The sequence below is a fragment of the Sceloporus occidentalis genome, unplaced genomic scaffold, assembly GCF_023333645.1.
Source record: "Sceloporus occidentalis isolate IW3139 unplaced genomic scaffold, rSceOcc1.0.p SCAF_34, whole genome shotgun sequence".
NCBI classification, from domain to species: domain Eukaryota; kingdom Metazoa; phylum Chordata; class Lepidosauria; order Squamata; family Phrynosomatidae; genus Sceloporus; species Sceloporus occidentalis.
In genome coordinates, this window is record NW_028317014.1 from 5,622,449 (window position 1) to 5,636,311 (window position 13,863).

Sequence of the window (13,863 nt, forward strand, 5' to 3'; positions counted from 1 at the left end):
CAGGGAACTGCAGCTTCTACCTAAAGTAAATACATATTTTATTTACTTTTTCAATAATGCATATTGAAGTTCTTCGAATAGCTCCCTGGGACATTAAACTGTCCCCTTAAGTTTCTTAACCTTCAATCTGTCACTCAGTTCTACCTAGCAAACACCAACCTAGAAAGCTTCCTGTCCTCGCCATTAGTGATTGAAAGTCTATAGAACCTGTTAAATATTTTAGCAATAACCTACATGCGGCTGCAAATGACAAAGCACGCAAGTGAAACAACAGAGACCGTTAACACGCAGTTTGAAAGCGAACATTTCTATGCAAACACAGTTTCCAGCTTTCCTGTTTTCTCTGAAACACTTTTTTCCCTCCCTCATGAACAGAACACAGTAAGACAGGGACGGTTGTGGTTTCTTTTTCTCACCAGTAAAAAGGCGTACCAATCCTTCAATAGGGTAAGCAATAGATCTTCCCATACTGCTGTATCGACTAAACCAGGGGTGTCCAACCTGCGGCCCTCCAGCTGCCTCAGGACTACATCTCCAATACTCATCCGCCAGGTCCTTAGCTAAAAGAGCATTATGAGAGATGTAGTCCTGCAGCAGCTGGACTAAACCATGGTAATAGTATCAGACAGGTGATGGCTACATGTTATATATTTTCTTGTTTAGCTTTACAGTAGTTTGGGAGAGGTATAAACAGGATTCTAAAACGTATGTGCAGACAGGTTTGTTGCCCTCCAAGGACACTTATGCTAATCGGAGATCCTAAATATCCGTGCTATTGAGAAGGGTCCTATGAAACAGCGTTAAAACTAGTATTTGGCCTATAGGTCTGTCTGAACGATTCACTATAGGATACAGTCATGTGAAAAAATGAATTCTATGGTTTTACACAACAGGAAATAATTGCAACTATCTATTCCTTAGCAGGTCTAAAAATTAGGTAAATACAACCCAAGATGAACAACACATGACATATTACACCGTGTCATAATTCATTCAATAAAGCCAACATGGAGAAGCCATGTGTGAAGAAGTACGTACACCTTACAATTCCATAATTTGAAGAACCACTTGAACTTGAAGTATACGTTTTCTGTATGCTGTTATCAGTCTCTCACATTGTTGTGGAGGAATCTCCATCTTAATTTCTATGAAAGCAGCAAGGGTGTACTCAGTTTTTCACACATAGCTTCTCCATTTTTGCTTTGCTAGAGAGGTTAAGTAGTCCAGCTACATTTAATCAAAATGAAACATCCCTGAAAGACCTATAACAACCCAGACAGACAGAGTCAGTTGATATAACGGCTATCTTTGAAAAAATCAATAATATGCACACACAAAAAAGAATAAAGACCCCATCTGGCAATTTAGAAAAAAGATGAGATGATTATGATTTCAAAATATATTTTGTGACGAGAGAAGCAATGAAACCTAGGAAATATTATTTCTCCAAAAATAGCAAATCTGTATGGCTTTTGTATTTTACCTTTGTTTCCCAACTATGATTAACCTTCACATTAATGAGAGATGCATTTTTATTGCTGGAGTCGATGAGTGTTTACTGAAACCACCATGCACCGCCATCAAAGGAAACCCTCCTACACGCTTCTCATGTGAGGAGAATGTGAAAGTAGCCTTATATCATACGACTAACTCAGCAGTCCGCATGCATCAGACTATTTTCCAGAATGTATATCCAAAAAAACTGCCATTACTTACATCTTGATTGTCACCTACACATTTTTTTGAAATTTAAGAAAACTACCTACAGTTGGTGCTTTTGAGTATTTTTAGTGCATATGTCAACAACCTATCAGTTCCCGCTTTCTTGCCATGTGACAATTACGTGTTCCCAAGAGAAATTATGAAGGGGCAAACATTTGAAAAGATTAAAGAATTATTTGTGGAAAAGGTTTGGGTACCGGCCGATACAGTATTTTTTTTTATTATTATTAGCGCCCTAATGCCACAGTACATTATAAAAGTGTTATATTGTACTCAGGAGATGTTTCAGGAGCGGTAAATTCATACCTAAAGTACAATGTGTGTGTGGGAAAAATATTACTACCAAACAGCTGGTAGTAGAATTAGGACATGGGAAGGGTTAAAATACGAGTTTTTGAAGTGCCCTGGAGTGTCTAGTTTTCAAACATATATGGTTTGATATATATTTGGGGGTAAACTGAATTGGCTGGCTTTAAAGATTCCCCAAATAGGACATGGGGCAGAATTTTCAACATGTCAAAATTCCAAGTTGAAGAACTGAATTGCTCATGTCCCAAATGTGACCTATTACCCCCAAACAGCCTGACAAACCAATGTGTGGGTGGCATCACTGTCCTCAAGAGATGTTGCTGAACACTTATTGGTGTGTTTTGCAGTGACATATCAGAAGCTGTAAATTCATAACTGAAAAAAAAATTCTACCGCGATTTTTGACAAAGACTGGTGGTAGAATTAGTGCATGGAAATAATTAGCATTTTAAAAACCCTGGGGTTTCTAGTCTTCAAAAATATAAGATTTGATGGGGTAAATTGCATTGGCCGGCTACATATTACTTTACTAAGAGGGTGGTAGATAAGTGGAACAGCCTTCCAGCAGAAGCTAACATAGTAAGTGAATTTATACATGCATGGGATAGGCATATGGCTATCCTGAACATAAATTTCTAGATTCCAGAGTTGCTTATGTGATTGGGAGGACTTTACAACTACAACTGCTGTAGCCTATAAAAGTCTGCAGAGTGTCTACCTTTGCTTTCAGTCAATATTTCCCCTTGATTCTCAGAGGTCTAATCCACAAGCTTTCTGTGGAACTTCTAATGCTGTCTAAACATTTTATAAATAGCTGCATTCTTGTATTTTGTTCCACAACACAAACAGATCATAGTTGTGGTAGAAATGCTAAACCTGACTCCTCTTGCCATCATTGCCTGGAGTATGAACGTAAAACAAAGTGAGACATTGACATCACCTACCACAAGAGCTTTAAAGGACGCCATGGCTCTTAGAACATCTTTGTGATCCGGGTGTGCTTCCTGTAAAAGGAACAAAAAAAATCTTTATTCTTGAAATGCAATAAAATCGACCTAAAGAGCAGGAAAATAAAACTGTCATAATACCACTACCACCAACGAGTCAACATTAAAATTAACCTGAGACATATAAGCCATATAACTTCTCATTTATCCATTTTTGGTAAAGGTGAAAAAGTAAAACCCCGTATAATTCCATGTTATCGTCCAGGACCCATAAACAGCGTGAATTTCTGTACAATGAAATGTGTTGTTAGAACAACCTAAACATTGTGCTTTATGTACATCAATTGGTGTACTTGTTTTTGGTGATATCTACTCTGAGAGTCGTGGAAGCTGAGACTGACAGCAGTATGTCTAGGATTATATGAACAATTTCCTGTCCGTTACCATCTTTATCACCCTTACAAAGGATGCATAAACCAATCAACAATTAGCAACTAAACAACATGGCAGTGATAACCCATGGATAGAATCATCCAGATCCTTAAAACAGGAAGGTAAGACACCTTTCTCTGTGTGTTTTTTTAATACATATATCTGACGCGTGATAATCTCTAAAACTCATTAAATAGATATATTTAGTGTGTAGCGCTGTAGGATGTCTGCTCGAGACAAGTTAAACAACAACAGACATTCACCTCCATGTGTCTTTCTAGCTCTTGAAGGAGGGTGACATATTTGTCCAGCCTGATGAAGGGTTTGCTAAGGCTTGTTGTAAGCATCAGAATGCCTGAGTTTGCAGCTCCTTGGGACTCCATAAATTTCTCCAGCTCATCACTGTGGAACAGAAGCGGAACAAGTTTAGAACCATTATTAGAGAACAGAACTGGGGAAGCTATCCCGGTCTGAATTTTTCCTCTGGGACTTTCCGACTTATGCTTACCTAGATGGTCATTTACTGGAGTTACAGTAAAACAGGACATGCTAGTTTACAACAGAGATCAATAAACAAAACAAAAAGAATCAAAAATTGTGGTTCAATAGCACATAAATACCACTAACCTGTGCTGTGTAAGGACATTGACAGCCATGGGGTGATTAGTACAATAGGCGAGGTACAAAGACTTAAACTGATTGAAAAGAGTCAGGAAACAGCTTCCAACTTTCTGTTGGTTTTCTGGCAGCCTGTGAGGAAACAATGCAAAAATAAATCACTGTATTGATATATACAATAGTCACTGTGGGTCGAAGAACAGCTTTAAAATGATGATTGACTATCATTATGCTCTTAATAGTTCATAAAATCATCCAATTCACATATGATGCATTAACACATAAAATACAGCATGGCAGACATATAAATGTCCCAAACACTCAGACGTACACTTGGAAACACACGCAACAATCAGAGGAAAATAATGGGTTAAATGGGATGAATGCTACTTATCGCAGTTAACTTTCATGATCTAATGGGAGAAAGGAAACTGTGCTGCTTTGCCGGTCCGCTCGGCCGGGACATTGGACTCCAGCACCTTTGTTTGGTAAAAGTAAAGTTGCACAAGAACAGAAAGGACGCAGCTTTCACATCATTAACAAACCAATTGGGCTACGCTGACATCTAGTGGCTGATTCGAGAACTGTATTCCATTGCCTTGGTGGTTTAACAATAGCGGCAAATTATCACTTTAAATAACTCCTATTTCTATTGAAAAAGCTAAGCTATAAATGCACGCTTCCATCATTGATAATGTAACAGCTCACAATTATTTCTTGGGACGGCTCCCAGACACTTGAGAAAAAAATCCATTTACAAAATTCTACATTCTTCCTTTTTTTTTTTTTTTTTTACTTTCATTTTTTCTATTGCTTACATTTTTTTGTAAGGCAGATATGCCTAGAAGTGAATGCATATACAATAACCTTTACTATTGTGGTGGTGATATTATTCACTATTTGTGTGCACCCTCTCACAAGATATAGGGATTTATTACACAAAGGTAGTAGCCAGGCCCGGACTGGGACAAAAAAATAGGGCATTTAAGCCTGAGCAGCCCATTTTTATTTATTTAATTTATTGTTAAAGCCCACCCTTCATGCACCATCTTTGCATTTACTCACTCATTCACACAAATCATTAACACATTCATTAATGCAGTCTCACAAATCATTCAAGCAATATACGCATTCACACAATTCATCCACACATTTATTCATTCATTCTCATATGCATTCACACTAGCCCCTCTCCCCATCTTATCTGCCCCTTCTAACTATGTTCCCGCTTTTCACTATGTACCCCCTCTCACTATCTAACTCCCCTCTGCCCCTTCTCACTGCACCTCCCTCCCTCACCCTACTTACCTTGTTGCCGGAGCAAGCAGCAACTGCGACCGGGCCCGCGGCAGGGCTGATGGAGCTGCAGCTCCAGGCCGCTACCTTAAAATAGGCCCAGTCAGGACCGGACTGACTGGACCTATGCGGCCTCTACGGCCGCATTAGCGCAGGGCCCCTTAAGCCCGCCGCAACTGCGACCGGGTCCGCCACTTTAAGGGGCCGGGAAGCCCCCACCAGGGTCGGCCTTAGGCTGTCTGCGGCCGCACAGGGCTTAAATTAAAAAACATTGCGTTTTTTTTTTTTTACTTTATTAACAAATAAAGTAAAATAAATAAATAAATAAAAAACCCCGATGTCTTAATTTAAACCCTGTGCGGGGGCTTCCCGGCCCCTTAAAGTAGCGGACCCGGTCGCAGTCGCGGCAGGTGCCCCTTATGCCCTGCGTTAATGCGGCCGTAGAGGCCGCATAGGCCCAGTCAGTCCGGTCCTGACTGGGCCTATTTTAAAAGGTAGGGGCCTGGAGCTGCAGCTCCATCAGCCCCAAAGTCAATCTGGCCCTGCCGCGGCCCGGCCCACCGGGCAAATGCCCGGTGTGCCTGATGGCCAGTCCGGGCCTGGTAGTAGCTGATTTATGGAAACAAATCAAATAATTTCAAGTAATTGTATGACAGCAGCTGTCATCTTTTAAATGCTTGGGGCTACTAATAGCCATTGCGCCAGCATTTTTTGAGATCACAGCCAGCTGCATATACCCTGCAGTATGATTATCTTTTCACTATTCAGTTCTTTTTACAGAATGTGATTTCCGATCTTCCCTTTCTGTGACAAATAACCATCTGATGATCTGGCCTGTATAAACACTGACATTTGTACCAAATACTTTAATGAGATTCAAGCTGTCACTGGTGCATCTGTTTAAAGATCACAGAAACATGAGTTTGTTGTTTTTTTTTTGTTTTTTTTTAGGCAAAAAGCTCTCACATTTTGGGGATCTTAAATGTCCTTGTAAGCCACTAGTTGTTGACTGAGAGGATGTACTTACCGCGTCACTATTCTGTAACCCACCCTGTGTGCACAGTACTCCAAAACTTCTTGCCTCCTACGCCATACCTGACCCCTTCTAAACTTCTTTCTGCACTACCCAAGACAGGACCCACAATGCAGCAGCAGCTATGGGTGGTAAACATACATAGGAACTCTCCAGGTTTTGCTGGAAGACTCCAGGTAAAGCGGGACTTCTCGGCAGCAGCCCCCCCTCCGGAAGCAGGACCGTTTACCCTCATTCTAAAAAGGTAGGGCTCCGGGTAGCCTGAATGTTCCCAGGTATGATGATACACCCCAGGAATTCAGATTATAGACAGATTGCTATATTGTTTAATCTCAAAGATTGTGTTCAAAGTAACAGTGCCCAAAAACACATCTGCACAGTTTTATGTCCTTTCATTGAGTAGCAGAAAGTTCTAGAAAAGCTGCTTTCATATACTTCTACGTGTTCACCTTTTTATTGCCAGGCATCTATAGGCCCCAACAATCTTGGGAGATAGAGATTATTTTGTTTGGTCATTTCTCAACAATACCCCTGGTTCTTATGCACATATATACAGATTAGATTTCATTAAAGGATTTCCTAATCTAACCCCTTTGAAAAAAAAGAGAAAAACTACCAACAATGCTAAATATTATGGTCTGTACTTCTTACTTTGCACATTCTTCCAACGCCTGACACAGTGTTTGCTGAAATGTGCAGATCTCTTCAAAGTTTCCAAGAAGTAAAAGGATGTCCCCAGAGGTGATTCTGGAAAAAAACAAAAAATTTTCATTTATATTGTACTGTGAAACAAAAAAAAAAAAAAAAAAGTTTAGTTTAAAAATATTCAGACATGTGACTCAACAAATAATGTGAACTGATCATCATACAGATAATGATCAGAGTTCCCTTTCTTTGGACCTTAGAAAAAGTAAAGTGAAATTCAACCCAGGCTATGCTTCTATGCAGAGAGTTATTTTTTGAATTTTGCCATATTTACATTATTTGAATAATAATGTCTTAGCTCACAGAATCTCTCTTAACTTCCCTATGGGATCAAGGTCATCTGTTAATGCTAATGGAGCTTTGGATAAAGCGGGTGTAAGAATTACTGCTTCAGACCCTTCATTGATCCTCTGGCCCTAACTATGCCAATTTAGTACACATTAGAGCACAAAAACATAGTACATAGGATCCCAAGCAAGAACTTCGCTCTACTTACTTGTCATAGGACTGAAGAGGTCTGAGGTAAGTGGACAGCAATAACTGAAGTTCTTTGGAGAAACTTCTTTCAGTTTCCAGAATATTCTGCAACACCTGTAATAATTTAAAATATAATATATATAAAGTAAAATTTTCAAGCTGCTTTATGTTAGATATATACATATCCATCCCAGCTCGTAGCCCAATCTACTAGACAGATACCCTGACTTCTTATCATACCGTCTGTGGTGAACAATAGAATGGTGAATGGCCCAGTCTTAATCATCTGATTTACTGAAGTCTAAAGAGGAACGGCCTTCATTAGGATTGTCAAATAATTAGCTCAGTGTGATGATTGAGCAGGGAAAGTCACCCAAAATATCAAGACTGAAAATGAAAGCCTCTGGGTCTAACACAGTCATCACAATTCTTTGGTGTGTTTATCACTAATCTGTGGCAATCTGGAGTGTTTTAATCCGTTATTCCAAGGACTGAGGCGGGGAATCAACCCATCCATATTTTCTAAGATTTGGAAAGGAGGACAGTATGTGGTTTTTAATATATATATATATATTAATGTTACCATATATTGAGCACCTTATGATCACCCTTGGGAAAAAGAGTGATTCTTTATTAACTCATAACCTCGTGTTATTCCACGGTTATGTAGAGCTGTCCGTAACGGTTATCAACATCCGTTACAAAGCGATATCAAGCTGCTGTGTATACTACTCGATCCAAAGCATACTTACTGAAGTGTAATAATTCTTCGTCAGCTGACCCGTTTCACTCGCTTTCAGGGCCTTCGGAGACAGAGGTTTGTCTAAATAGATAGCGAGAAATGACATTGCGAATGTATCATAAATAATATGACAAGAATGTGTTTAACGCACACAGTGCAATAATTCATATAATAATCATCAAATGATTTCAGGAGGAGAATGTCAGACCTTGCCTAGTACCTTGCGTTGTGTAGTGTTGACTAAATGTGGAACTTTCCTGCAGTGCAAAACACACATTTCTAACTAGGGCTGCAACTAACGATTATTTTAATAATCGATTAGTTGGCCGATTATTTTTTCGATTAATCGATTAATCGGATAAAAAAAAACAATATGCAAATTTTTTGTTTATTTAAAATAATTTAATGAACTGGATGTTAAAAAACAACTTAAAATTTACATTAACATTCTTATTTTGTTATGATGTAATAAAAAAACAATATTTTCAAAGTACAAAAACCCAAACACAATATTTATGAAACAAAATAACCCCAAACATTCTGAAAAGAGGTGGACTATTACTGTTCAAGAAACTTTGCCCCAGCCCTGGTACTTTGCACCCAGCACTTTGCACTTTGCACCCAGCACTTTGCACCCAGCACTTTGCCCCACCCCTGGCACTTTGCACCCGGCACTTTGCACCCGGCACTTTGCACCCGGCACTTTGCACCCGGCACTTTGCACTCAGCACTTTGCACCCAGCCCTGGCACTTTGCACCCAGAACTTTGCACCCAGCCCTGGCACTTTGCACCCAGCACTTTGCACTGTGCCCCTGCACCCAGTCTCCAACTCTGCCCTGCACCCAGCCCTGCCCCCACATTCTGCCCTGCCCCCACACTCACACCCTGCACCCACTCTGCCCTGCACCCACACTCACACCCTGCCCTGCATCCACACCCCCACTCTGCCCTGCACCCAGTCTCCCACTCTGCCCTGCACCCAGTCTCCTGCCCTGCCCCCACACTCACACCCTGCCCTGCATCCCCACCCCCACCCCCACTCTGCCCTGCACCCCCACCCCCACTCTGCCCTGCACTCAGTCTCCTACCCTGGCCTGCCCCCCCACCCTGCCCTGCATCCCCTGAAACCCCACCCCCACCCCCGCGAACCGCTCTGTGCGAACGGAGCCACTCGCACAGAGCGAATCGCACAGACATAAAGAATACTTACCTCCGGAACGCGTCACATCCGTCACGCAGTGCAGAGCGTGTAGCGGAAGCAGGGAACGCTCGCGGAGGTAAGTAAAAGGAGCCAACAACGAATCGATCACTCGATTAATCAATAACGGAAATCGTCGACAACGATTTCCGTTATCGATTATTAACGATTTTATCGATTCGTTGTTTCAGCCCTATTTCTAACGCACAAAAATCCACAATACTAAAGCCGGGGTGGGGTCTGGACTGCCATGTGTGCACGTGGGGAAACTGCTTTCCTGCGGCTGATTGGCTGCTTCAAGCAGCCAATCGGTATTGAGAATTATCAAACCAAAACAGACACCGTACCTTGAGCCTAAGGTACACATAAAAGTAATCATAGTACAGAAAGTACCTTAACATGCATTCTTCTTTAGTGATATTCTAACCTTTAAAACGCCTTCTGACTTTTACACACAAAAGTCGATTTTGGGATATTTATATCAAAATACAAATATATATATACACACACACAGATTATATATTCACACATACACACAGTAAAGAACTCCCAAAATATAAGGTTTGATTTGGATCTTTATATAATATTTACACAGTAAAGAAAAGCAAATTGTTGGCATTTTTTCCCAAATTCAAAAAGCCCCAGAAGCGTGTATAACATTTCCTGCTACCGCCAACTAAAAACCATTAAAATATACAAAGGCACAGTTCGTATTTGGTGCGGTTCGGTGGAACGCTTTAATTCAGAGGATAATCAAACAGCTCTTACCATTGGGCTTCACCTCTTTCACGTAGTTACTGGGGAACCAGCCACTTTTGCCACCGAGCGTGCCTTCCCACCAGCCTCCGTCCTCCACCCTCGTGACGTGGATGGTGTCCCCTTTACAGAATGAGAGCTCGTCCTCATTTTGCTGCTTGAAATTAAACCGCGCTTTCACAATTAACTGACAGCTGCCATTCCCTGTCATATCCTACCAAGAAAAAAAAACAGACAAGCAATTGGGAAACAAGGAATGTTTTTCCACCTCCCCACAAAACACGATACACGGTTCAAAACATGAGCTCATAGTCTACAGAACAAACAAAAAACACACTATTAGACACATCAGATACAGCGTAAGAGTAAAAAAATTCAAAACAGCATCCAAGCTGAGGAGTAAAAACAAAGGGACAAAAATTGGTCTTAAATCTCGATAATTTCAGTTTTAATGCTCAGACTGAGCTTCTCTTTGCATCAGTTAGTGTAATATTTTAAAAAATTATTATTACAGGAATGATAAGTGCGAGGAATCACCTTCCAGCATAGGTGGTGTCAGATCTTTTAGCTGGGGAGCCCAACGCTCCACCTGAGCAGGGACTAAACGCAAGAACGAAGGTTGTTATTTTTGGGAAACAGGCTGGTAGTAGAGGCCGTCCCATATCCATTAAAACCGGCAAAAATAGAAGGTTTAGATATTCAAAAATGTCCAAAATAAGCCGCCACATGGCAGGTTAGTAATTAGTGGCTCCGCATTAAATTAATGCAATTAACATCCATAACGCAGCCAGTCAAAGGCGTTATCTGTCCCATAATTGCAAAATGCAGATGGTCACACTTGGGAGGAAACTTACCAGAGCTTTTGATTGCCTCTTCAATACTCTCGTAGAACAATCTGTTCCTTGGGAACTAACGGGAGTGCAGGCTGCAAAGCTATGAGATTGTGATAATGTAAGGGAGCATGGTCTCCCCGACGCCTGATCTGGAAAGAAGTTAATACACAAATAATTATGAATGCTGGGTTCTCGAGAAGCATCGTAGCAGCTACCCTTTCAAGCCAAGCCTCTAACATGAACTAGAAGGGACATTCTAGTGCTACACAGCATGAGCAGAAAGCATACTTAAGTATGCGTCCTGTTTTCACTAGACATTGGGGAGGTAGAAATAGAAAGATAAGCCTCGTTTTCTAACTCCAGTAACTAAAGAACGCATGTTCCAAAGTGTATGCATTAAAAACTGTGCATTTTAAATAAAAATAAGTAATAACCTTGAATACTTGAAACGTAATCGGTATTCTTTCCTATTCACACCTTAAGCTGCAGGTTATTCAGCTGAAATAAATACACCAACCCATCGTGGTCAGTGATACAAAACAGAAAAGACGGACAGCAGAGCTGTTAGCAAATGTGTCCAGGAGTGTGTTCTTCTGTACACTGGAAGAGGAGGACGGTGTTTCTTACCTTCGGTGGCTCTGTTGATGGCGGAAAGAGTGCTCAGGACTTTTGAGAAATTTTCACCGGCGTAGAGATCGCTCGCTTCGAACAGCTATGGAGAGAGTGGCCGTGTGAGAGAAGGGTGTAATACTTTTGGGTCTTGTGACCTGCTGATGGAGCTCCCTGCGCGACCAGGTGTTTCCTACAGGAGCGCTTCGGTTGCTTTAAATACATTTGTAGTCAAACTTTGCAATGTCAGAAACGTGCAGCCACATGAACATCATTTCATTCGCATCGCAATATTAACACTTCAAACTAGGGCTGCAACAACTAATCGATAAAATCGATAATAATCGATAATGAAAATCGTTGCCAACGAATTTCATTATCGATTAGTTCAATCGATTATTATCGATTATAAAATGAGGGTTTTTTCAGAGCAAACGCTCTGAAAAATCCCCCTCATTATATAATCCGTTTCAGTGACTCACAGCAGCAGCTCCTACTTACCAGCCCCTCCCTGTAATCACTGTGACAACTGGCCCCGCCCCCTTCCTTCTCCCAGAAGGCCAGAACCACATGGCTGTGACACTCATCTAACTGTAAGTATAACATTAATATTTGGGCTGCTGAAAGTTAGGGGAGGTGGGGGTTAATTTAGGGGCAGTTATGGTTAATGGGGTATTTAGGGGCAGTTATGGTTAATGGGGTGTTTAGGGTTAATTTAGGGGCAGTTATGGTTAATGGAGTGTTTAGGGTTAATTTAGGGGCAGTTATGGTTAATGGGGTGTTTAGGGTTAATTTAGGGGCAGCTATGGTTAATGGGGTGTTTAGGGTTAATTTAGGAGCAGCTGTGGTTAATGGGGTGTTTGGGGTTAATTTGAGGCAGTTGTGGTTAATGGTGTTTTTAGGGTAGTTTTGATGGGGTATTTAGAGTTAATTTAGGGGTAGTTATGGTTAATGGGGTGTTTAGGGTTAATTCAATGATGAGGACTGAGGGTTAATTTGATTAATTTACTAAAGTTAACTTAAGGCGCAGTTAGAGGTAAAGGGGGGCCAAACTAAGGGGAATCTAAATCCTGGGGGCAGTGAAGATTAACCCAGTACTTATTTATAAAAGTATGGTGTCAGTGTGCTGTGAACGGGTCTGTGACTCTGAGGGGTCTATGAGATATCTGGGGGTATAAGGCATATCTGGGGAGGATGGAGTGACATATCTGGGGGTATAAGGTATATAAGGCATATGTGGGGAGGCAGTGTGGCATGTCTGGGGAGGACGGAGTGGTGTATCGGGGTATAAGGCGTATCAGGCACAGTGACGTGTGTGGGAGGCAGCGTGGCGTGGCATATGTGGGAGGCAGCGTGGAGCGGCATATGTGGGAGGCAGCGTGGAGTGGTATATGTGGGAGGCAGCGTGGAGTGGTATATGTGGGAGGCAGCGTGGAGCGGCATATGTGGGAGGCAGCGTGGAGTGGTATATGTGGGGGGCAGCGTGGAGTGGCATATGTGGGAGGCAGCGTGGAGTGGTATATGTGGGAGGCAGCGTGGCAAGCCTGGGCTCAAATGTGCATCAATTGGGGGGGCTGGTTGGGAAATGAAGACAAGAAATGCATTTTATCAAAGTTTTTTTATTCTGCTGTTTTTATTTAACATCATTTGTTTATTAAATTATGTAAAATGAAAAATTTACATTCTTTTTTTTTATCCGATTAATCGACAAAATAATCGGCCAACTAATCGATTATGAAAATAATCGTTAGTTGCAGCCCTACTTCAAACAACAAAACGCTACCCATGTTTTGCTTAAATGTTTAACTGCATATGTTGAGCCAGACCACAATTTCCGATTAATTTGGCTTTTTTGCTGCATAGCGTGATGTACTCAATCGATATTTCATTAAAAGACAAATAATCCCATCTCCAGACACGTTAAAGCGCATTAACGAAGTGTCTTTTGAAAAAGAGTCACAGGGCAGCATGCTCATCACAGCGCAATACGGATCATCCTCTGAAGATTAATCTCCATCCTAAAATCACATATTGAGTTCATTTGGACAATTTCTTCCCTATCGTGTAATTCTAAACAACGAAGCATCTATTATTTAACATGTTACCGCGAGTACATTTCGTTTGGTCCCGTGGAGGCTGCTAGACTTTATCCATTACAGATAAACGTGATCTCCGTCAGCACTCA

General features: G+C 41.2%; 1 protein-coding gene across 1 annotated transcript in view; it reads right to left on the reverse strand.

Annotated features, from left to right (window-relative positions):
- LOC149298185 (rho guanine nucleotide exchange factor 6-like) overlaps nt 1-13,863 on the reverse strand; it is a 37,447-nt gene that overhangs the window by 16,833 nt on the left and 6,751 nt on the right. The window contains exons 3-9 of the mRNA XM_089487655.1: nt 10,249-10,450; nt 8,292-8,362; nt 7,559-7,653; nt 7,009-7,104; nt 4,038-4,160; nt 3,674-3,812; nt 2,976-3,035 (exon numbers count right to left, since the gene is read on the reverse strand). Of these exons, the coding sequence (XP_089343781.1) occupies nt 2,976-3,035; nt 3,674-3,812; nt 4,038-4,160; nt 7,009-7,104; nt 7,559-7,653; nt 8,292-8,362; nt 10,249-10,450 (786 nt within the window). The remainder of the gene's footprint in view (nt 1-2,975; nt 3,036-3,673; nt 3,813-4,037; nt 4,161-7,008; nt 7,105-7,558; nt 7,654-8,291; nt 8,363-10,248; nt 10,451-13,863) is intronic.